Source organism: Myxine glutinosa, chromosome 3 (assembly GCF_964187855.1).
Source record: "Myxine glutinosa chromosome 3, kmMyxGlut1.1, whole genome shotgun sequence".
Taxonomy (NCBI): domain Eukaryota; kingdom Metazoa; phylum Chordata; class Myxini; order Myxiniformes; family Myxinidae; genus Myxine; species Myxine glutinosa.
The window spans coordinates 184,451,364-184,477,622 of NC_136263.1; the positions used below are offsets into that span (position 1 = coordinate 184,451,364).

Consider the following 26,259-nt stretch of genomic DNA (forward strand, 5'->3'; position numbering starts at 1 on the left):
ATTTTATGTTAATTATGATGTCATAGGTCATGTGGTACGGGCGCCATCTAGGAAAAACCGAAAAAAAATTGTACCTCCATACGTATCTCCGAAACAGCTCTATGGGAAAAATTGAAACTTGGCTCACTGTCAAGTACTCCACATGGGGGGACAACATATATTCATGATGATGTCATCGGTGCCTCCTTCTTCATGACATCATAATTAGACAAGTAGAACGCTTGATCTGATCAGTTTGAAATTTCTTGAACATGATCTACCCAAATTGTATGGGAGAATTAAATTGATGACATCATCGGTCACGTGGTTCGGCAGCCATGTTGGATTGAACATAAATCTACGTCGTCAATAAACCACACAAACGCAACAGCTATTAAGCACCACACAAAATACACCACACAAACACGTCCTGGCGATGGTCTGCAATCTCTGATTGTTCTTTCTTGTTGAAAATGTAGTCCGTGCTTGAAGAAGTTAGACCACTATACACGTGAGAATCACCCTTGCTACAACAGAAACTGTCTTACTTTGGACATGTTATGCATGAAGAAAATGGAAGTCTGGAGAAGTCGACCATGCTGGGAATGTTTGAGGGAAGAAGAGGAATAGGCAGACCTGGTCGGGGTCGGTGCTGGATGGATGTGGTGAAGACTACAACCAAGCTCTCTCGCTACCAGTGCATTGGGAAGCACTGCAGGATAGGAATGTTTGGAGAAATCTGATCATGAATGTCACTAGATGTCGGGCACAACTTGACCGAACTAGATAACTAGATAACAACTTGAATGTTGTATTCATACATATAATATGCTGAAAAATGTCTGACTTTTTCAAAGATGAAAACTAGAGTTGATGCAATACATTTTGCCCAACTCAATGTTTCCTTCCTTGGCATATCTAACTCCACCACATTTACGGGTATTTGATTTCCTGTTTATTTCAGGGAGAAACAACATGGGCACGGACCCAGAGGAAATTGTTAAAAAATTGAAACATATGATTCCTGATAATCGTCTAGGTGAGTCGGGGAAGGGTGGGATGATGGAGCGAACTTTTTCGTGTGCTGGGTCGACCTTATTAATTAATTTCCCTCTTGGTGGTCCCGCTCCTTATCTAGCCTGATCCTCACTAGGTCAGACGACAGATCATGTGACACCCTTTAACCTAACTGCAGTAACTTCTCTACCACACATAACGATACCTTACAACAGCATACAATAACAGAATGACAACCTAAACATGAAGTCTTTGTTAAAAGTAAAAATGAACGATCCTACGTGAGCACAATGCGTCAATCCATGCTTAGGCCTTATGACACTTCACGAACTACCTCGGACTTCACACATGGAACAATATCTTTATCCCCACGTTTTTGATTTTTAAAAAACGTTTGTGCAGAAATTTACCAAACTTGGTAGTTATGATCACCACGTCACGAGAAGGTGCAAAAGCAGTATTATTTTGGCCCTGCCCCCTTGGGTGGGGTCAAGAGGTTAAGTCATAAAATATGTAATTGCAGGCACATTTTAAACATTTTTCGATGAAACTTTGTTTTTGCAATCAACATTGGGGTCACATGAAATATTTAACGATTTTATTCGTTTTGACCCCAAGTTCATGCCCTAGGGATGTGGACGTAAGGTCACGAGTTAAAATGGGGGGGGGGGGAAAACATTTTAAACTCAAAATTTGATATTAGATCATTCCTGGTGGAACTTTATGCCATCTTTCAACTGTGCTTTTTCTGTTTGAAGCGTGGGGATTTGCGTTGCCACACCATCGACTTTGCTCGAGTTTTGTTTTGTGAACTCGCCCTGCACTCCATGTATAAAAAAAACATAGAAACTAACTCCATGTTTAAAAGTTAAAACTTATATTTATAGCTACCCCCTTTTTGGATCTTCATATCTACCTGCTGTTGGTGATCAACAGTTTTATTATACTGTACTCATTTTTTTGACAAATGGCCACCACATTCTGACATTAGAATTTACTAGCAACGGTACCCGTCCTACGGGCGGGGCTCCAATTGGGAGGCCCAAATGAAAAGGCAAAATATCAGAAATTGAAGGTTTTTTTTTTTTTTAATTTTAAACCATTCATATAAACATCCATTAAATCATATCACATGCAAATCATCAAAATCTAAACAGTATTTGTAGAATTTCAATGAAAGCCACATCACTGTTCATATAGGTAAATATTATTCCATTGTGTTCCTCAATAAGGAGAGGAATGCTGGGATTATAAGGGATATTTGGAAAAATTGGAAAAATTTGGAAAAACAATATAGCCTATTTTACTCCAGGGGGTTTGGGAAAACTGGAAAATTGGAAAATTGGAAAAATTGGGGGAAAAAAGGAAAAACAATATAGCCTATTTTACTCCATGGCGTCCCAGGATTACCCACCCAAAATTTATTTGAGATCGGTTCAGCCGTTTTTGCGGTACCTGGGAACAGACGGACAGACAGACAGACGGACAGACATTTGGTGAATTATAGTAAGATGCGGAGTTTTAAATGTTTCTATATACATACATAGAAGGAGAATCAGACGCAGGACTCCACTCAGTCCATCATGCCTGTGACATATAAACATCCATGAAAGCAAATCAAAACAAAGAGCTGCCACTTAATTCATGTGTTTTGTTTGGTTTATTTACAGATATTTACGTTTTTGGTGTTGGGGATGTCAACAAAGAAGATCTGAAAAAAATATCCTCTTCCAAAGAGGATCAGCAACACATGTTTATTATTAAAAAATATGAACAGTTTTCTGACATAAGTGAAAAAATGATACAAGCTGGTAAGATATGATGAGGTGACTGGTATTGCTGAAGGGGATGTCGTTTTTAATTTATATATATATGTATATATTTTTTATACAAGATCGAGGCTCGTGTAAGAGCGAGCACTTTAAACACACATTAGCACATAAAATACAAAAAACATAAACGGACACATAACACAATAAAGGGAGGGGGAGACAAGATGGGAAGAGAGAGGGAAGCACACAAGCACAACAGCTCTGACACAACTAGGTCATGATATCAACCTCCCACCCAAGTTTCATCAAGATCCGATGATATCATCGGGTAGTTATGCTGCGGACGAACAGACAGACACACAGACAGACACACACACACATGATGAATATAGTGGTCACTCTGTTTGATAACCCGTGAACCAATAGTGAATTTAAGGGAGAAATGACGGCAGAGTAAGGAGAGGAATGCTGGGATTATAAGGGATAGCTGCATGAAAGATATTCTGAAAGTAGTGGCTCATATATATTTTCTTTGTGAATTTTCATAAACTCTGTAGAGAAATAAATGCTGATCATAAAATTGGTAAGAATTATTTTCCAACCAATTTCATCATATACTGTATATAGGAAGCCCTTTCTAACAACTCAGTGAGTCACTCAACGACTGATATAAATATTTACTACTTTCTCGGAGGGCGAGAAAGCTGAAATTCTGCATATTGATGTAATGCAATGCCAGTTTTCCAGATAAAATGACACTGTCCACAAACAAAAATATCTGGAAACAAAAGTGTGCCTGTGGAGCCTCACTCCTGCTCATGGAGGGTCACGTGACCGAAGACAATGTCACATCACGTGATCTTGCAGGGGCACAATTGCTAGCTGGTGTTTCTCGGCGTTTATGGCAGTATGATTGCATAAATGCCTCTGGCTTTTTGTCATTTACGGATGAGGTAGTGATAAGAAGTCGAAAACATACAGTACCTTCAGAAAGTATTCACACCCCTCGACTTTTTTGACATATTCAGACGTTACAGCCTGAATTTAAAATGCATTAAACTGAGATTTTTTTGTCACTGATCTACACATAATACCAGATAATGTCAAAGTAGAATGTTCTGTTTAGAATTTTTTTTACAAAATAATTAAAAATGAAATACAGAAATATACAATTTACATAAGTATTCAACCCCCTGAGTCAATACTTTGTAGAAGCGCTTTAGGGAGCGAATACAGCTTCGAGTCTTCTTCGGTACGTCTGTATGTCTATCAGATTTGCACATCTGGATTTGGGGAGTTTCTCCCATTCTTCCTTGAAGATTTGCTGAAGCTCTGTCAAGTTGGATGCGGAGCATCAGTGAACAGCAATCTTTAAGTCTTTCCACAGATTCTCAATGGGATTCAAGTCTGGGCTTTGGCTGGACCACTCAAGGACTTTCACATTCTTGTTCTGAGGCCATTCCAGTGTTGCTTTGGCTGTTTGCTTGGGGTCATTGTCCTGTTGGAAAATAAATCTTCGCCACAGTCTAAGATATTTTGCACTCTGAAGAAGTTATCCTCAAGGATTTGCCAGTATTTGGCTCCATTTATTGTTCCCTCTATCCTTACAAGTCTCCCAGTCCCTGCCACTGAAAAGCATCCCCATAGTATGATGCTGCCACCACCATGCTTCACACTAGGAATGGTGTTAGATGGGCAATGAGCTGTGCTTGGTTTCCACAAGACATAACGCTTTGCTTTCAGGCCAAAGAGTTACATTTTCATCTCATCAGACCACAGAGTCTTTTGCCTCATGCTCTCAGAGTCTTTCACGTACCTCTTTATAATTTCCAGGTTTGCTATCATTTTTTTTATTTTTTTTTGTTTTTGTATACAAGATCGAGGCTCATGAAATGCTAACATTAATCACAAAAACAAACAAACAGACACATAAAACATATAATAAAGGGAGCAGTAGACAAGATGGGGAGAGGGGGAGAGAAGGGGAAGCACACAAGCACAACATTTGAGAGCAGGGACATCGGGAGATCTGTGGGAGGGAGAGGGCTTGGGGGAGGAGGTGTGGGAAAGGGTTGGGGGGGGGGGGGGGTGGGAGAAGTATAAAACATGTGGATACTGCAAGGACTTCCAGGAAAAAAGTCGGTATTTCAAAAAAGTGGATCTGGGGTGAATTAACGGGGGTAGAAAAGATGGGGGAAGATAAGAGATGGTGGTGAACAGCTGTTTTAAAGACCTGGAGGGAGGAGTTATATTTGCCTTTTTCTCGGGAGTGGCTTCCATCTGGCTGCTGTCCCATAAAGCCTAGATTTGTGAAGTGCCGCAGAGACTGTTGTCCTTCCGACAGGTTCTCCCATCTCAGCCAAGGAACTCTGTCGTTCTGTCAGAGCAGTCATTGGGTTCCTGGTCACCTCCCTGACCGAGGTTCTTCTGCCCGATTCCTCAGTTTGGTCGGACGGCCAGGTCCAGGAAGAGTCTGGGTAGTTCCATATTCTTTCCATTTCCCAATGATGAAGTTCACTGTGCTCTTGGGAACTTTTAACACTCTAGAAACTGTTTTATACCCTTCTCCTCATCTATGCTTCCTCACAATTCAATTTCAGTGTTCTACGGACAGTTCCTTAGACTTCGTGGTGAAGTTTCTGCTCTGACATGCACTGTCAACTGTGGGACCTCATATAGAAAGGTGTATTTCTTCTCTAAATCATGTCCAATCAATTGAATTGGCCTCGGGTGGACTCCAATCAAGTTGTAGAAACGTCTCAAGGATGATCAAAGGAAATTGGATGCACCTGAGCTCAATTTAGAGTGTCAAAACAAAAGGGTTGAATACTTATTCATTCAATATATTTCAGCATTAACTAAAATAAAAAAATTTAAAAATTCCACTTTGACATTATGCGGTAATGTGTAGATCAGTGACAAAAAAAAATCTCAATTTAATCCATTTTAAATTCAGGATGCAACACAACAAATGTGAAAAAGTCATGGGGTGTCCATATTTTTCTGAAAGCACTGCATCTCATTCATATACTGTGTAACTTTTTATGCTTTTTATGCCTCTTTTGTAGTCAAAAGCAAAGCAATGAATTTCGCAGCTTTTAATGCAACCTCCAGGGTGAGTCATAAGTCCAGGACACGGTTTTAGCTGCTTATACAAGATTTGTTACTCCCGCCAGGGAGTAATGCATTCACTCGTGTTCGTGTGTGTGTGTGTTCGTGTGTGTGTGTGTGTTCGTGTGTTTGTGAACAAGATATCTGGAAAAGTTCTGAACGGATTTGGATGAAAGTTGGTGGGATGATTGCCCTTGGGATAAGGAAGAATTGATTAGTTTTTGGTGAAGCTCAGGATATTATTCCCGATCCAGGAATTTTTTGAAGGATTTTTTATCATTGGGAGATAGGGCTCGTTTTTTTTTAACACTATCTTCTATATATTCTATATTTAACATTGCGATATGAAAATAGTTTTCATATTTGTTGTAAATGTAGTTTAAACTCGTGGTTATGTTTTACAGCGGTATATTTTTTTAGCAGCGTCGTCTTCAATGTTCATTTTTTTTTGTTGTAATAAAGACATATTCTGTCATTTTAAAACCACCAAAGTGTGTATTAGGTTTCCCAGTTTCATAAAATGTATCGTTTGATACGTATAATGCTTTAAAAGTTTTTTTTAGTTTTTTTTTTTTTACCTCAGAAGAGATATCAACATTTAGCTCAGCGAATGTCATTCGCGGTGTCAATATTTGATGAACTTATAAAGACTTAGTTCCAGATTTTTCAATGGCTGAGGTATCTATCTATAATTCCAGCAATCTCTGTGTGTATGTCTGTGTGTCTGTGTGTCTGTGTGTCTGTGTGTCTGTGTGTTTGTCTGTGACCGCTGTTTCTCGACAACCACGGGTCCGATATACTTGAAACTTGCCAGGTATATTGCTGGGGACCCGAGGATGTGCCTTTTCAAGGTTTGAAATTAATCGGACAAGTACCTACCGAGCTATGTCCAAAAAACGCTTCAACCAATCAGAGAGCAGCGAGCTATCACGTGTGCCGAACCGTTAATGCAATGCAAGCGTTAATGCGTTAATGCAAGGCTTTTCTTTTTTTCCCTCTTCTCTTTCTACTTTTCCTTGCGATTAAATTGCAAACAGCCAAAATACGTTGGCGCTAATTGAATAATTGGCCATTAACACTAAAATAATCGTAACTGCGATATGCCAACTTCCGGACAGTGCAGCCTTCCCTGTTGTTGTTGTTTGCAGCAGCTGTTTGCAGCAAGGCAAGGCTTTTCTTTTTTTCCCTCTTCTCTTTCTACTTTGCCTTGCGATTAAATTGCAAACAGCCAAAATACGTTGGCGCTAATTGAATAATTGGGCATTATGTTTTACAACTAATAAAAACGAATTTGCGATTCATTCGCTTTCCTGCGCGTTTGTGTACGCGATGGCGATTTCTTTACCAAACTCCGGAAGCCGTTCGCTTTGGACCGAACCATTGCATGTAAATAGAGGGGGGGGATTGTCACCACTCGCAAGCCGTTCGCTTTGGACCAAACCATTTCATGTAAATAGGGGGGGGGATATAATTTTAGATATATATATAGTACGGGCATGCCCTAGTATTAACAAACGATTAAAACAGATTTGGCAAAATTCCAATTTTTTTTTTTGAAAGATCGCATATTCACCCAGGGTTGTGAGAGGCTGAAGAAGAAGAAACCTCGCATGGGCTTCCCAGACCAAATAAATAATTCTGGTTCTGGCTCTGCAATTTTCAGGTTTATTACTCCCACCAGGGAGTAATGCATTCGATCGTGTCCGTCCGTGTGTGTGTGTGTGTTCGTATGTTTGTGTGTTCGTGTGTTTGTGAACAAGATATCTGGAAAAGTTCTGAACGGATTTGGATGAAAGTTGGTGGGATGATTGCCCTTGGGATGAGGAAGAATTGATTAGTTTTTGGTGAAGCTCAGGATATTATTCCGGATCCAGGAATTTTTTTGGGGAATTTTTTTTGAGAAAGATTTTTGCTGTTTTACTGCATTAAAGCTTTTATTCTTATTCTTAAATGATGTTTTTCTCCTCCAATTCCGAGATGTATCAAAATATATTCTCTGACAGTTAGGGCCTACTTTCTTTTTCATTTATTGTTTTGGGGAGAGGGGATGTTAAACAAAACGTATTATTCCAACTAAACCCACGGCGGGAGTATGCGCTCCACTGAGTGGCGTTCTAGTTTATACCATGTATATTATACTGATTTCTTTTTTTTTCCGGATAATACAAAGAATACATTAAACTAAGATGACATAGGTAAACCAGTTGATTTACAGTGGAAGAGAGGCTGGTAGCAGTGGTGTGGTACCACGAGAGGAGAAACACAAACAAGATGATGAAACAGGTGCAAGAAGACTTCGAGGAGCGCTTTGGAAAGCCAGCACTGTGAAAATCAAATCTTCATCTTTGGGGGAAAAAGGCATTTCAGAGTGGAAGTGTGCTCGACAGCAAGCACAGCGGATGACCAAAAATACGTGATTTGGGAATTCAAAACATTCAAACATCTGTTCTCAGATCTCGGAAAAATCATTACGGAAGCGTTCTGCAGAGTTGGGGGTTTTGTGTTCATCAATACGTCGCACAATGAGAGAAGAACTTCACATGAAACCATATAAATCAACTGTCATTTGTGAATCGGTAGATGCAGATCATGAACACATGTTGACAGCTTTAGATACAACTCCTAAAAGATCAAAGGTTATGTTTAGTGATGAGTGTACTGTTTACCTTAGTTTATCTCCATGCAATGTTTACTTTTGGAGTGATGCTAATCCACATTACTTTGAGGAAGTGTAAAACCATCCCATCACATGTTATGCTTTGGGTGGCATTATCTGCCCGCACCCTCATTGGTCCTTACTTTTTTGATGCGTCAGTGAACCAGCAGTCATATCTGCATACGTTGGAGAATTACCTCACACCTGAACTTGAATGATGTAGACTAGCCCATGAGAATTATTTCCAGCAGGATGGGACACCTGCACATCACGCACGTGTGGTACGAAATTACCTCGATGAAATTTTCGCAACCTTTGGATTGGCAGGTCTTCATCAACACTTCTGTGACCACCACGCAGTTCTGACCTGACCACTTGTGACGATGTTCTGTGGGGGTATGGTAAAGCTCAGGTTGCAGAACATCGCATGCCATCTGTCGATGAACTGAAACAACACATTCAGGAAGCATTTTGCACCATAATACAAGGTATTTTGCATTGGTTTTCACACCGCACGTGGAGAAACATTATCTTGTGCAGTGACAATGGCAGATGGTCATACGGATGCACTCAATGTCTAAGGAGGTATTTTACTTGTTGTATTACTGTAATATATTATTATTATTCCTGTTATTATGTATTACTGGTATTACTGCAATATATTATTACTCCAGGGGCTTATGGCTCACCCTGGTAGACCATGCCAACAAATCTTGTATAAGCATCGAAAACCATGTCCTGGGACTTATGACTCACCCAGTAATATCTACGGGGTAATGAAAAGTGACTTTATTTGTAACTAGCGGGGCCTTTGTAACCCATCGCTTTGCTGATGGATCAATTAGTCGTCCTGTTTGCCAAAAAACACTCCCTGTCCTCACGTCCTACTCCCCCACTTTGTCCCCGTTCATCCTGATGTCCCTTCCCGCTATAGAAATGTCTCACACATCATGACTGGCTTTAACAGGCCCCTCCGTTTTTTTGAGAAGGAGAAGGAAAGGAGGCCAAATTTACCTGTGCAAAGAGTGCTTTAACCTCAGTGTTGCACAGGTAAAAAAAAGGAAATTGTAATACTCTCTGCCACCACCACCAGGTGGCGCTACACGGTACACATTTACATAGAGAATTGACTCCCCCCCGCCAGCCCCCAATACCACAAGTGAGGCCGTGGCCATGTAGCTTATGTTACCCCCCACACAAAGTTGTATTTGTAGCCGAAGTTTGGAGTTTGTAACTTAAAATATGTGTCCGTGCATAAGGAGCAAAGCCAGAGAGAAAGAGATGAATGTGTAGAAGATGATCATTTGATAAATCCATCTATTAAGGTGGATTTTTACTTTCGCATTATTGGTCACTTGTCGCTATCACCACCCGACAACAGAAAAAGGCGAGATGCTTTACGAAATGTGGATAAGACTTGCGGGTTTGAAAGGGATTAAGTGATGAGAGATTCCAGTCTGTAGTATCGTGAGCTTATTCAACTGTATCCATGATCGCTGTTTACTTTTCTAGAGAAAACGACGCTCAATCGCTGTGGCATCAGCGGCAAGGTCCAGCTCAATAGTGGCGGTGTTGACAGGATCTTCAACGGTAGTGATACAGACATCTTCACCTGGCCTTGGCAAGTTCAACTTTACAGTCATCTCCCAGGCGAGGTAAACAACCAAAATCTGTTTTTTTCTAAGTAATATAGTAATATTACGACAATATTATTGATTAAGCCAAAGCTAGCTTCTTGCCAAGTTGAATAGGTGGATAGATCAATATCTGATGTCCTGTGTATCAAAAATATCTGATGTTTTTGTATACAAGATTGAGTCTCGTGTAAGAGCTAGCACATAAAACACAAAAAACATAAACGGACACATAAAACAATAAAGGGAGGGGGGCACAATATGGGAAGAGAGAGGGAAGCACACAAGCACAACAGGGACATCGGGAGATCTGTGGAAGGGAGAGGGCTGGGGTGGGGGGGGGGTGGAGGAAGGGGTACACAGTATAAAACAAAGTGAGACTAGGAATTTCAGGAATGAAGTCGGAGATTGAAAGAGGTGGATTTGGGGTGTATTAATGGGAGTAGAAAAGATCAAGGCTTTGGATGGGGGAAGATAAGACATGGTGGTGAACAGTTGTTTAAAGACCTGGAGGGAGGAGTGGGATTGAAGGGAGTGGGGGAGTTTGTTCCAGAGGTGTGAAAAAAGAGGAATGAAAGAGTGAAGATGAAAGTTGTTCAAATGGTAGTTTTTGTTGAACCATCACATCATATGTAAATTCCCCAATTCTCTGTGTGGGTGTCTATGCCGTACCTTATCTATCTTCTATCTATCTTCTATCTATATATATATAATATCATTATATATATATTATTATTATATATATAAAAGAAAGTTTTTGTTTGTCTGCGGTGAAACGGTGAAATAGGAGAAAACCTCTAATACAAAAAATGTCGGGACGGGCCCCGGGAAGGTTATAGGCTAGGTGGCGAGGCCGGTCGAGGCCGCCTCGGCCGGGCTGGGCCCATTTTGCAATCAAAAGCTGAGCTGAATTACAGTAGTCGATCTTCTACGGCCGCGAGTAAAAGCTGAATTATAGTAGTAAATTAATTCAAAACGAACCAAAAATGTCGGGACAGGCCTCGGGAAGGTTATAGGCTAGGTGGCGAGGCCGGTCTAGGCCGCTTTGGCTGGGCTGGGCACATTTCGCAATTAAAAGCTGAGCTGAATTACAGTAGTCGATCTTCTACGGCCGCGAGTAAAAGCTGAATTATAGTCGTAAATGCATTCAAAAGGAACCAAAAATGTTGGGACGGGCTCCGGGAACGTTATAGTATCTAAGGAATTGCCTGGTTTGTTCCGCTTTGACTGGGATGCTGGAACAGCAAGGAATTACGACCATTACAACGCTGAAGTGGCTGTAACGTGGTGATGGTCCAAATACTGGTTAGGTGACGTGGTTTGACAATGAAGCATGACAATGGTGGTGAGTACGGATGTCAGTAAATGAGGGCTTGAGAATGAAGGTTGAATACAGAGTTGAAAAATGAAGGTTTGAGAATGAGGTTTGAATACGCATTTGGAAAATGAAGGTTTGGGAATGAGGAAGAGAACAATGGGGAAGGTTCTAACTGCAATCACAAGACATCTCCCTTTCCCTGATACGAGGGGATAGGTACCTAACTAAACAGAATCACAATGGAAGCAGAACCTCCGCTGGGTATGTGGGTGGCCCCTTGCAAACCTCATGTGGGGAACCCTTTCTATTGGAGGGCTAATATGTAATAATATTGTGACAGATCTTCATGCGAAGAATCAATCACGGTTCCTGAGGGGTTAGCGAAGTATTAGAATGACCAGCATGCAGAGACAGACTGTCTGTCTGTCTCTGCATGCATCTGTCTTTCCTACACCATCATGGGTAATGTATTGTCATATCTCAGCTATGCCTGTACCGATTGTAACCAAACTCGATAGGACAGTAGTGTGGGTCAACCAGAGTGTGATATGTGGCCAACAATGAACTAAGTCCAATGTCAATCGCTGTACATTATTTGCCAGGATAACTTATGTGGGCCTAATGCTGAGTATGTTAAGAATGAAGATAACTGACCTCCTAAAGGTACTTCCTCAAGATGGAGGAAATGACGTAAAATCGAGTAAATGATTCACAGTAAATTTCATTCGATTTACTTTGAGGTCGTTTGAAAGCTATTTAACAAGTAATAAAAACATTTTTTTTAAATGAAAAAGGATGTAGGGATGTTACTGTGACAAAGTATGGAAACAAGAAGAATTTAAAACTGCTAGCAGTGATGCCCCAGGAACCAAGACTCCCCATTCTGATTGGATAAGTGTGCAACAACGTCCTTGACAACGGCAGCCAGGAACCAATTATGCAAAGTTTGAAATGAATTGATCCGAAAAATGAAGAAGGTGCATTTTAGAAGTTTTTCATGAAATCCAATATGGCCGCAATGCCACATGACCTATGACGTCATCCAGAGGATATACACCAAGTCAAGCGGCATACTATAAGTGGTCCAAGCTTCAACTCAATCGATCGAAAACTTAAGGCGGAGATGCATTTTTAAGGTTTTCATGGAATCTAATTTTATCTGGCTGGTCACGTGACCTATGACATCATCAATTTCTTTTTCATTGCCCGACCATGTGACCGATCAAAAAAAAATCATATTCAAGTTCGTATTGATACGTAGATGCCACAAAAATGTTTTGTTTTAATCGGATAGATATAAATTTTTTTACCTCAACGTCGCTGCCAAACCGCTTCACCAATGACGTCATATTATACAACTTTTTACACCATGGATAGTCGATCATAACATGCGAAGATTCAAATCAATAGAATTTGCGGTTTCAGCGAAGGGAGATTTTAAAAGTGTTTGCTTAAATCCAAGCTAGTTGACATGGTTGCCATGTTGCCAAGCATCGTCACCATGGTGATTGCAAAATCAAAATTCGGAAAAAGATGGCATCAATTCCCATTGGCCCCAACATTCCTGGAAAGTTTAAACTCGATCGTTGATCGGAGCAACAGTACCGGGGCTGCAGATTTCACAAAATTTGGCGGAGAGAATAACAATAACAAGAAGACGTCATGCGGAGCACGATACTTGCAAAATCCGCTTCCCCTCCACCCACCCCCCCCCCCCCAAGAAAAAAAAATTCCATTGATACAGAAAATTGCCCATTTCATCAAGATTAAAATTGACAATCTTGTTCAAAACTCGGGTCAATAGGAAGAAAAGTGACGATTTTTCAGATGAAAAATGATGATTTTGGAAGGTTGACCTTGAGTTGACCTTTGACCTTTTAACCTCACCAATAGTTAGTTTCCATATTTAGTGACTCAATGTGCAAATGCTGTTCAATTTTCAATTCAATCAGATGAAAATTGAGGATTTTTGAAACTTGGCCTATGTTGACCTTTTGGCCTATGTTAACCTCAAAAATACTTTGTGGTTGAATTCAGTGACCAGATATGCAAGTCCTCTTCAAATTTCAAGTCATTTGGATGAAAATTGACGATTTTAGAAATGTGGCCTATATTGACATGTTGGCCTATGTTGACCTCAAAAATACTTGGTGGTTCAATTCAGTGACCAGATATGCAAGTCCTCTTCAAATTTCAAGTCAATTGGATGAAAATTGACGATTTCAGAATTTTGGCCTAAGTTGACCTTTTGGCCAATGTTGACCTCAAAAATACTTGGTGGATGCATTCAGTGACCAGATATGCAAGTCCGCTTCAACTTTCAAGTCAATTGGATGAAAATTGAGGATTTTAGAATTTTGGCCTTTGTTGACCTTTTGGCCTATGTTGACCTCAAAAATACTTGGTGGTTGAATTCAGTGACCAGATATGCAAGTCCTCTTCAAATTTCAAGTCAATTGGATGAAAATTGAGGATTTTAGAATTTTGGCCTGAGTTGACCTTTTGGCCAATGTTGACCTCAAAAATACTTCGTGGTTGAATTTAGTGACCAGATATGCAAGTCCTCTTCAAATTTCAAGTCAATTGGATGAAAATTAAGGATTTTAGAAATTTGGCCTATGTTGACCTTTTGGCCTATAGTGACCTCAAAAATACTTGGTGGTTGAATTCAGTGACCAGATAAGCAAGTCCTCTTCAAATTTCAGGTCAATCGGATGAAAATTGAGGATTTTAGAAATTTAGCAAAGTTGGTGACCTTTGGCCGATGTTGACGTTTTGACCTTTTGACCACAAAAACAATAGGCTTCTTGCGTTTGACCAACACTACCATTTGGTGAAGTTTCGTGAAGATCGGTTGAAAATTGTGACCTGTAGGCCGTTGACAAACAAACAAACAGACAGACAGACAAACAGACAGACAGACAAACAAACAAACAGACAGACAAACAGACAGACAAACAGACAGACAGACAGACAGACAGACAGAACCACAAACGCAAGCGACCAATATACATGAAAAATCTTCGATTTTGCAAGTAATAAGTCCAATAACAAAAGAAACCCAGTCTCTTATAGACAAAAGGAGCCCAAGTCTCTTACAGACTCGGTCCCCGAATGATCGATTATACTTGGAAAAAAATCAATGTCTGTTTAAAGATAAAGATACAGGTTTCTATTTTAAGAGTCCATCTATTTTTCTGAATTGGATAAAGATGTTTAATTTATGGTAACAGGAACCATTTAAGCTTTTAGAATAAAGCGTGACGGACACAGAAGGAGCACAACAACAACAACAACAACAACAACAACTCTGCCACAAAAGGTCCGGTTTTCGTGTGTTTCACTGTATTTTTCATCCTCTTTGAGATTTACAGATCGATATGCCATGTGGTTGTGAAGTGCAACATGAAGTCTTGGATTAAATCTGTCAGTGAAGCGATTGGGAGCCGGTAGATATGCATGACTGGTGTCATTGGAAACGTCTATGTTGCACAACTTGACTTTCAAGATGCTTTAGCTGATGTGGGAGGCCCCTCTTTGTGGGTGGCCCCCAGCGGCTGCGGGCTCCGCGTGGGCTCCCAACGCAGCCTCTGAATGGAAGTATCAAAACTCCAGGGTTCTTTTATGCGTTGGATGTAATGGACAAACAGACAAACATGTGCAACACAACAGGAGACTGTTAGACGAGACAAATACAGCTACTGAGTTTGGAAGAAGTGCCGTCACGAAAACCCAGAACCCAGGATTCCAAAGTATAATTCTAAAGGGTAATTCTAAAGGGTAATTATAAAGGGTAATTATAAAGGATCATTCTCGAGGGGTTCTAATGAGTAATTAAAAAGGGTGATTCTAAAGGTTAATTCGAAAGGTTTAATCTAATGGGTGATTCTAAAGGGTAATTATAAAGGGTAATTATAAAGGGTAATTATAAAGGGTAATTATAAAAGGTCATTCTAGAGGGGTTCTAATGGGTAATTATAAGGGGTGATTTTAAAGGTTAATTCGAAAGGTTTAATCTAATGGGTGATCCTAAAGGGTAATTATAAAGGGTAATTATAAAGGGTAATTATAAAGGGTCATTCTAGAGGGGTTCTAATGGGTAATTATAAAGGGTGATTCTAAAGGTTAATTCGAAAGGTTTAATCTAATGGGTGATTCTAAAGGGTAATTATAAAGGGTAATTATAAAGGGTCATTCTAGAGGGGTTCTAATGGGTCATTATAAAGGGTGATTCTAAAGTTTAATTCGAAAGGTTTAATCTAATGGGTGATTCTAAAGGGTAATTCTAAAGGGTAATTATAAAGGGTAATTCTAGGTGGGTTCTAAAGGGTAATTCTAAACGGTAATTCTAAAGGGTAATTATAAAGGGTAATTATAAAGGGTCATTCTAGAGGGGTTCTAATGGGTAATTATAGAGGGTGATTCTAAAGGTTAATTCGAAAGGTTTAATCTAATGGGTGATTCTAAAGGGTAATTATAAAGGGTCATTCTAGGTGGGTTGTAAAGGGTAATTCTAAACGGTAATTCTAAAGGGTAATTATAAAGAGTCATTCTAGAGGGGTTCTAATGGGTAATTATAAAGGGTGATTCTAAAGGTTAATACGAAAGGTTTAATCTAATGGGTGATTCTAAAGGGCAATTATAAAGAGTAATTATAAAGGGTCATTCTAGGTGGGTTCTAAAGGGTAATTCTAAACGGTAATTCTAAAGGGTAATTATAAAGGGTCATTCTCGAGGGGTTGTAATGGGTAATTATAAAGGGTGATTCTAAAGGTTAATTCGAAAGGTTTAATCTAATGGGGGGGGGGGGGGGGGTTGAGATCTCCAGAGATCTCGGAGACGGTGGGAGGGATTTTCGAAGCTCCACACGGTCTCCACGTTTTTCGAAGTTAAGGCTGTTCACAATTGTATTTTGTCGAAACTGTATTTATCTTTCGGTGTTTGAAGTTATTGTGTGCAACTTTAGTTGTTTCTCGGTGTTTATCTTTCATAAATTGATCGTCTGTTTGCCGTGTCGTGTCTTGAGGCCTTGTACAGTGTGCACTGTACAACCTTGAGGCTTTGTTTTTCTCTCAGCGGTCCGTCGTTTGTGATCCAATAACTTTCGTTCTCTGTATTCCCAGGCTTTTCACCCATAGGCTACTTCCTTGTGTAAATCTCAACTCAAAAAAAAAAAAAAAAAAAAAAAAAAAAACATTTCCTTCTCTGTTCTCATTCGTTTATTCATTCTTATTCGTTCGTTCGTTATTCGACCACGTGTTTCTCCCCCATTTCCCCAGATAGTTTTCACTCATTAACCTTCAATGTTTACACTTTCCCCTCAAGTTATGTATTCCGTCATATTTTATAACACCTTTTTCTTCTTCTTCTTTAAAAGGCTGCTTTCGACTTGCTCACCAAATCAATTCATCCCAAAAAAAATATCCATCTCCTATAGTGCCTTTTTTCTACATTCCCTAAACTCTCCTGCACTCCATCCTCCATCCAGCGTCCTTAAACGTAGTTTTAACTCGAAGGTCACAAGAAACTCATTTTGCAATAAATGTTCGTTTCCCATAAATCGTACACTTTCAAAAATCCAATCTCACCCCTCCCCTCCAAATCTTCCCCATAACCCCTCCCCTCCAAATCTTCCCCATCACCCCTCCCCTCCAAATCTTCCCCATCACCCATCCCTTTCAAATCTCCCCCCTTGCCCCCTCCCTCCTAAACTACCCCCTCACCCCTCCCCGCCAAGATGCCCCCTCGCCCCTCCCCTCCTAGACTCCTGCCTCACCCCTCCCCTCCAAATCTCCCCCATATCCCATCCCTTTCAAATCCCTCCCCTTGTCCCTTCCCTCCCAAACTCCCCCCTCACCCCTCCCCTTCAAATCTCCCCACCCTCATTGCTTCTCAATTTCCCCCCTCTCACTCCCCCTCCTCAAAGCATCCTCCCCGCTTCTTCCCCCTTCAAACTCTCACCTCCATCTCCCCCAACCTTCTGCCTCGCTCTTCCCCCTCCTCAAATAACACCTCATTGTGGCTCACCCAATCACCATCAAACCTTTTGTCCGCCCCATCCTTCCCTTTCTCCGAGCTATTCTGAAATCTCTGACACACCTTCAACAGCTCTCCCTATCTCTTCCACCTCTTCCACATCTTACCCTACCCCTCCTCCCCCCTGTTCTGTATCTGATGCTCCCCCTTCCTCTTCATTAACGGTATGGACCTCAAACATCCGGGGCCTTCGTTCAAACTTAACTGATCTCTCCATACAGGTTGCTTCTGTCAAACCAGACGTGATCTGCTTAACAGAAACTTTCCTCCTTTATGATGTCTCTGATTCCATAGTATCTCTCCCGGGCTACTCCCTCCTCCGGTATGATAGACCTGAGCCTCGTCCTGGAGGCGGGGTTGCTATCTTTATCAAAAACTCTCTTCCTCACTCGCCCTGCACTGCACTATCTCCACCTCACACCCAGGAATACCTCTGGCTACGGCTTCCCCTTCGCTCCCACCTCTTGTTCATATGTGTGTTGTACCGTCCACCAAACAGTGATGACTCCATCTACATCTCGCTGTCTGATGATATGGACCAACTTCTATCTACTCATCCCAACTCTCTCTTCCTCATATGTGGTGATTTCAATTGTCACCATGCCAGTTGGCTGGGTGTGGGTACCTCTCTCACCAGCCATGGCTCTTCAGCAAAGGACTTCTGCGACTCACTGGGACTGACACAATCTGTCAATTTCCCGACCCGGATCTCAGTCAACGGAACATCTTCTCTTCTGGACTTGGTTATGACTAACTTCCCTGAAAATGTCTGCTGCTCTTCTTCTGCTCCGATCGGATCATCTGATCATGTCCTTGTTAAAGTGGACATCTCTCTGACCATCCTCAGGGAGCCTGCTCAGCGTCGACGAGTCTGGCATTTCACTCAGGCCAACTGGCATGGTCTTCAAGCAGCCATCAATCATCTGGACTGGTCTCCCATCTCTACCACCTCTGACATCAACTCATCCTGGGAATTCTTCCAAAGTAAATTGCTCTCTCTCATGCACAGATTTATCCCATCTCGTCTTCAGTTGTCATACCCTTCCTCCCGTCCATGGTACACGGAATCTTGTGGTGAGGCTGTTGCCCAGAAACAACTTGCCTTCGTCTCCTGGAAAGCAAATCCAACGGAAGGAAATCTCATTTCCTTTCACAAAGCCCGAAACAAGTGTGTGTCCACCCTCAGGAGAGCCAGGAAACAATATCTCTCCATTCTCAAGACCGAACTCTCTTATCTGTCTCCCTCTTCCAAATCCTGGTGGCATCTGGTCAAATCCGTTTCTGGTGTTTGTTCCCCCTCCATCCCCTCCCTTACCTCAAACGGCTACACAGCTGACTCCGCACGTGAAAAAGCTGAATGCCTCAACTCTGTGTTTGCCTCTAAATCTTGTGTCCCAAACCCATCCCTCTCTGTACCCACCATACCCAGACGTACCCTGCTGCTCCTGGACTCCGTGTCCTTTCCTCCTGACAAGGTGGAAAAGTTTCTGTCAACCCTCGACTCTGATTCTGCAACTGGACCCGACGGCATCAGCCCACGGGTCCTAAAATCCTGCTCTGCTGCTCTATCTCACCCTCTCTCTGTTCTCTTCACCCTCTCTTTTGCTCAAGGTCAACTGCCATCTGCTTGGAAATCAGCCAACATCACCGCTTTGCACAAAAAAGGTGCAAAAACAGATCCTAGCAACTACAGACCAATCAGCCTTCTCCCAATTATCAGCAAAGTCATGGAATCCATCATTGCTTCGGATATGAAATCTTTCCTCTTCTCCAATGGCTTGATCTCTGATCATCAATTTGGTTTCAGACCAGGTCACTCTACTCTGGACATGCTGCTTCTGCTGTCTCAACAATGGATGGAGGTCCTCAATGCCAAACAGGAAATTAGAGCTGTCTCCCTCGACATATCACGTGCCTTCGACACGGTCTGGCACCCCGCTCTGCTCACCAAACTCTCCTCCTTTGGTATCCATGGAAATCTCCACGCATGGCTGGCGGACTTCCTCTCTAGTCGTCGTCAACGTGTGGCCCTGAATGGGTTTCTCTCATCTCCTCTTCCTGTTCAGGCTGGAGTTCCCCAAGGCAGTGTTCTGGGCCCCGTGCTTTTTCTGGTCTTCATCAATGATCTCTCTGACTCTCTCGAAAATCCTCTCTATCTCTTTGCTGATGACTCCACTCTCTGCCGCTCCATTCCTCTTCCCTCAGATCGGCAGTCTGCTGCCTCCTCACTCTCTGAAGACCTGGACAAAATCACAGACTGGTCAAACAAGTGGAACATGTCTTTCAATCCTGACAAATCTCACACTCTTACTATGTCTCTCCGAAAAGATCGACTGGACAACCCTCCCATCTACTTTCTCAACAATCCTCTCCAAGAAGTTCTGTCGCTCAAGATTTTGGGTCTCACTATCTGCCATGATCTTTCTTGGGAAAACCACATTTCCAAGCTGGCCTCCAAAGCCAGTCGCCGACTGGGCATCCTCCGTCGTGCGAAGTCCTTCCTCGGCACACCTGAGCTCCTCACCACATACAAGGCTTTCATCCGCAGCTCAATGGAATACTGTTCTCCCCTATGGGCCGGTGCTCCTGCCTCACACCTAGCTCGGCTTCACGCTGTTGAAACCAAAGCTTTCAGAATTATTGGAATCTCCCGCGATGAAGCTATCTCTGAGGGCCTTTCACTCACTCACCGCAGGCAGGTAGGTGGTCTTTCTGTCTTCTACCGACTCCTCTCCGGCCTTGCACCCCCAGCTCTCTCTGTGCTCTGTCCCCCAAATATTCCTACAGGTCGCACAAGATCTGCCAGCAACCCTCTGATGGTTAAACTGCCGAAATCTCGGCTCTCTGCTCACCTTCACTCTTTCATTCCTCTTTTCTCCCGCCTCTGGAACAAACTCCCTCACTCCCTTCAATCCCACCCCTCCCTCCAGGTCTTTTAAACAGCTGTTCACCACCATCTCTTATCTTCCCCCATCCAAAACCTTGATCTTTTCTACCCCCGCGAATTCACCCCAGATCCACCTTGTTTGAAATTCCAACTTCTTTCCTGGAAGTCCTGGCAGTGTCCATATGTTTTATACCTCTCCCACCGCCCCCTTCCCATGCCCCCCCCCCCAAAGCCCTCGCCCTCTCTCAGATCTCTCGATGTCCCCATGTCTCTCGGTCCCTGCTCTCAAATGTTGTGTTTGTGTCCTTCCCCCTCTCTCCCCATCTTGTCTACCGCTCCCGATGTTATATGTTTTATGTGTCGGTTTGTCTTTCTGTGTGATTAATGTTCGCTCTTTCACGAGCCTCGATCTTGTATACAAAAAAAAAAAAAAAAAAAAAAAAAAAAAAAGGGTGATTCTAAAGGGTAATTTTAAAGGGCAATTGTAAAGGGTGACTCCAAAGCGTAATTCTGAAGGGTACTAAAGGGTAATTCTCGATGGTTCTAAAGGGTAATTCTAAAGGGTTTTAAATGGTAATTCTAATGGGTTCTAAATGGTAATTCTAGATGGTTATAATGGTAATTCTTGTGTAAAATGCCAGGGGCGTAGAAAAGGCCCCTTTCTACAAGGGAATGTGCCATGTGGCAAAGTATAGAAAGGAAGGGACATTCCATAGCTTATAGAAAATGTCGAACAATAGAAAAGAAGGAACATTCAAAAAATCTCGTGTGCATGTTGTACTACCCTTGTGTTCTTAGGAGGAACCAAGTAATGCTCTAGAAAGGTTCATATAAAGGAGGGAACCTATATCTGGTAAATAAAATACATTTACTTCTTCATGCAGGTGTACGAATCAAATTGGCACCCCTTTATATGAACTTTACCCAATAATGGTGAGTGAGTTACCTGATATTAGCTGATGGTACCATCATAAGATATATGTTGATTGTACTTTTGATTGCTATCATTGTCGTACTGTTATTCTTGTATGATTTTTAATACAATATTTGTTTATTACTAACAATTGGTGTGGTTTCACCATTGATTTTTGACACAGAATAACACATTTTTCTGCCAGGACTCCTCTCGGGACTCGGAGGTACACCGTGACCAGGGGGTCGGGGAGGAGCACGTAACACTATGGTGTGGTGCCAAAACGGATATAGGAAAAAAATTACAGAGATATCGACATACAAGGGATATATTACCCATAATGAATGAATGAATGAATGAAATGAATGATCGTTTTGAGGCCATCTTTTCCCCGCTAAAGCGGGGGTTAGCCTTGCGGACCCCATGACCTCATGGTTCCCTTCTTGGGGCAGTTTTTTTAATGGCCGGATGCCCTTCCTGACGCCAACCCTTAGTCACCTCTTACGATGAGCAGGGATATGGTGTACCTATTCTAAACCGGGGTACACACCGGGATATAATCCATAATATAACCCATAATCAACCATGCTATATATATATATATATATATATACATGCAACCATGCTATATATAACCATGCATAATATAACCAATCAGCCATGGTCAACCATAATGATATAACCCATAATCTCTGAGCTAATTAACATACCCCACTCCTCGTAGTGGGGACTAAGATACACTTAATCCAAACACACGGTATACCAGATCCCTACTAATAGTCCATCGAGGTGGTTCTTCTTCTTCGCGACAGTCGGAGCAGACTAATCTATACACTCTACCTGGCCTATGGTATCCCTATTCCCTACAAACGTAACAATATCGCGAGATCTCGGAGACGGTGGGAGGGATTTTCGAAGCTCCACACGGTCGCCACGTTTTTCGAAGTGAAGTCTGTTCACAATTGTATTTTGTCGAAACTGTATTTATCATTCGGTGTGTGAAGTTATTGTGTGCAACTTTGGTTGTTTCTCGGTGTTTATCTTTCATAAATTGATCGTCTGTTTGCCGTGTCGCGAGCAAGGCCTTTGCCGCGTCGCGAACGATTTGAAATCGAAGTTAAGTGATTGTTCCCATTTGTATTTTCGTTAAAACTGTATTTATTTATGGTGTTGTACGTATATTGTGTCCCGACGAAGATTTTTCGGTGCAAATCTTTCATACCTGTATTGAAAATCGTGTTAATTCGTGTCGTGTCTTGAGGCCTTGTACAGTGTACACTGTACAACCTTGAGGCTTTGTTTTTCTCTCAGCGGTCCGTCGTTTGTGATCCAATAACTTTTGTTCTCTGTATTCCCAGGCTTTTCACCCATAGCCTACTTCCTTGTGTAAATCTCAACTCAAAAAAAAAAAAAAAAAAAAAAAAAAAACATTTCCTTCTCTGTTCTCATTCGTTTATTCATTCTTATTCGTTCGTTCGTTCTTCGACCACGTGTTTCTCCCCCATTTCCCCAGATAGTTTTCACTGTTATTAACCTTCAATGTTTACACTTTCCCCTCAAGTTATGTATTCCGTCATATTTTATAACACCTTTTTCTTCTTCTTCTTTAAAAGGCTGCTTTCGACTTGCTCACCAAATCAATTCATCCCAAAAAAAATATCCATCTCCTATAGTGCCTTTTTTCTACATTCCCTAAACTCTCCTGCACTCCATCCTCCATCCAGCGTCCTTAAACGTATTTTTAACTCGAAGGTCACAAGAAACTCATTTTGCAATAAATGTTCGTTTCCCATAAATCGTACACTTTCTAAAATCCAATCTCACCCCGCCCCTCCAAATCTTCCCCATAACCCCTCCCCTCCAAATCTTCCCCATCACCCCTCCCCTCCAAATCTTCCCCATCACCCATCCCTTTCAAATCTCCCCCCTTGCCCCCTCCCTCCTAAACTACCCCCTCACCCCTCCCCGCCAAGACGCCCCCTCGCCCCTCCCCTCCTAGACTCCTCCCTCACCCCTCCCCTCCAAATCTCCCCCATATCCCATCCCTTTCAAATCCCTCCCCTTGTCCCTTCCCTCCCAAACTCCCCCCTCACCCCTCCCCTTCAAATCTCCCCACCCTCATTGCTTCTCAATTTCCCCCCTCTCACTCCCCCTCCTCAAAGCGTCCTCCCCGCTTCTTCCCCCTTCCTAGTCTCACCTCCATCTCCCCCAACCTTCTTCCTCGCTCTTCCCCCTCCTCAAATAACACCTCATTGTGCCTCACCCAATCACCATCAAACCTTTTGTCCGCCCCATCCTTCCCTTTCTCCGAGCTATTCTGAAATCTCTGACACACCTTCAACAGCTCTCCCTACCTCTTCCACCTCTTCCACATCTTACCCTACCCTTCCTCCCCCCTGTTCTGTATCTGATGCTCCCCCTTCCTCTTCATTAACGGTATGGACCTCAAACATCCGGGGCCTTCGTTCAAACTTAACTGATCTCTCCATACAGGTTGCTTCTGTCAAACCAGACGTGATCTGCTTAACAGAAACTTTCCTCCTTTATGATGTCTCTGATTCCTTAGTATCTCTCCCGGGCTACTCCCTCCTCCGGTATGATAGACCTGAGCCTCGTCCTGGAGGCGGGGTTGCCATCTTTATCAAAAACTCTCTTCCTCACTCGCCCTGCACTGCACTCTCTCCACCTCACCCCCAGGAATTCCTCTGGCTACGGCTTCCCCTTCGTTCCCACCTCTTGTTCATATGTGTGTTGTACCGTCCACCAAACAGTGATGACTCAATCTACATCTCGCTGTCTGATAATATGGACCAACTTCTATCTACTCATCCCAACTCTCTCTTCCTCATATATGGTGATTTCAACTGTCATCATGCCAGTTGGCTGGGTGCGGGTACCTCTCTCACCAGCCATGGCTCCTCAGCAAAGGACTTCTGCGACTCACTGGGACTGACACAATCTGTCAATTTCCCGACCCGGATCTCAGTCAACGGAACATCTTCTCTTCTGGACTTGGTTATGACTAACTTCCCTGAAAATGTCTGCTGCTCTTCTTCTGCTCCAATCGGATCATCTGATCATGTCCTTGTTAAAGTGGACATCTCTCTGACCATCCTCAGGGAGACTGCTCAGCATCGACGAGTCTGGCATTTCACTCAGGCCAACTGGCACGGTCTTCAAGCAGCCATCAATCATCTGGACTGGTCTCCCATCTCTACCACCTCTGACATCAACTCATCCTGGGAATTCTTCCAAAGTAAATTGCTCTCTCTCATGCACAGATTTATCCCATCTCGTCTTCAGTTGTCATACCCTTCCTCCCGTCCATGGTACACGGAATCTTGTGGTGAGGCTGTTGCCCAGAAACAATTTGCCTTCGTCTCCTGGAAAGCAAATCCAACGGAAGGAAATCTCATTTCCTTTCACAAAGCCCGAAACAAGTGTGTGTCCACCCTCAGGAGAGCCAGGAAACAATATCTCTCCGTTCTCAAGACCGAACTCTCTTATCTGTCTCCCTCTTCCAAATCCTGGTGGCATCTGGTCAAATCCGTTTCTGGTGTTTGTTCCCCCTCCATCCCCTCCCTTACCTCAAATGGCTACACAGCTGACTCCGCACGTGAAAAAGCTGAATGCCTCAACTCTGTGTTTGCCTCTAAATCTTGTGTCCCAAACCCATGCCTCTCTGTACCCACCATACCCAGTCGTACCCTGCTGCTCCTGGACTCCGTGTCCTTTCATCCTGACAAGGTGGAAAAGTTTCTGTCAACCCTCGACTCTGATTCTGCAACTGGACCCGACGGCATCAGCCCACGGGTCCTAAAATCCTGCTCTGCCGCTCTATCTCACCCTCTCTCTGTTCTCTTCACCCTCTCTTCTGCTCAAGGTCAACTGCCATCTGCTTGGAAATCAGCCAACATCACCGCTTTGCACAAAAAAGGTGCAAAAACAGATCCTAGCAACTACAGACCAATCAGCCTTCTCCCAATTAGCAGCAAAGTCATGGAATCCATCATTGCTTCGGATATGAAATCTTTCCTCTTCTCCAATGGCTTGATCTCTGATCATCAATTTGGTTTCAGACCAGGTCACTCTACTCTGGACATGCTGCTTCTGCTGTCTCAACAATGGATGGAGGTCCTCAATGCCAAACAGTAAATTAGAGCTGTCTCCCTCGACATATCACGTGCCTTCGACACGGTCTGGCACCCCGTTCTGCTCACCAAACTCTCCTCCTTTGGTATCCATGGAAATCTCCACGCATGGCTGGCGGACTTCCTCTCTAGTCGTCGTCAACGTGTGGCCCTGAATGGGTTTCTCTCATCTCCTCTTCCTGTTCAGGCTGGAGTTCCCCAAGGCAGTGTTCTGGGCCCCGTGCTTTTTCTGGTCTTCATCAATGATCTCTCTGACTCTCTTGAAAATCCTCTCTATCTCTTTGCTGATGACTCCACTCTCTGCCGCTCCAAGTCCTCTTCCCTCAGATCAATCAGTCTGCAGCCTCCTCACTCTCTGAAGACTTGGACAAAATCACAGACTGGTCAAACAAGTGGAACATGTCTTTCAATCCTGACAAATCTCACACTCTTACTATGTCTCTCTGAAAAGATCGACTGGACAACCCTCCCATCTACTTTCTCAACAATCCTCTCCAAGAAGTTCTGTCGCTCAAGCTTTTGTGTCTCACTATCTGCCATGATCTTTCTTGGGAAAACCACATTTCCAAGCTGGCCTCCAAAGCCATTCGCCGACTGGGCATCCTCCGTCGTGCGAAGTCCTTCCTCGGCACACCTGAGCTCCTCACCACATACAAGGCTTTCATCCGCAGCTCAATGGAATACTGTTCTCCCCTATGGGCCGGTGCTCCTGCCTCACACCTAGCTCGGCTTCACGCTGTTGAAACCAAAGCTTTCAGAATTATTGGAATCTCCCGCGATGAAGC

The 26,259-nt window shown here is 42.8% G+C and overlaps 1 protein-coding gene across 3 annotated transcripts in view; it reads left to right on the forward strand.

The window, feature by feature from the left end:
* Window positions 1-26,259, forward strand: part of LOC137416438 (complement factor B-like) — a 124,174-nt gene that overhangs the window by 28,860 nt on the left and 69,055 nt on the right. For all 3 annotated transcript variants that reach the window (XM_068102036.2, XM_078774819.1, XM_078774820.1), the window contains exons 10-12: window positions 944-1,018; window positions 2,667-2,807; window positions 10,048-10,190. In XM_068102036.2, the coding sequence (XP_067958137.2) occupies window positions 944-1,018; window positions 2,667-2,807; window positions 10,048-10,190 (359 nt within the window). The remainder of the gene's footprint in view (window positions 1-943; window positions 1,019-2,666; window positions 2,808-10,047; window positions 10,191-26,259) is intronic.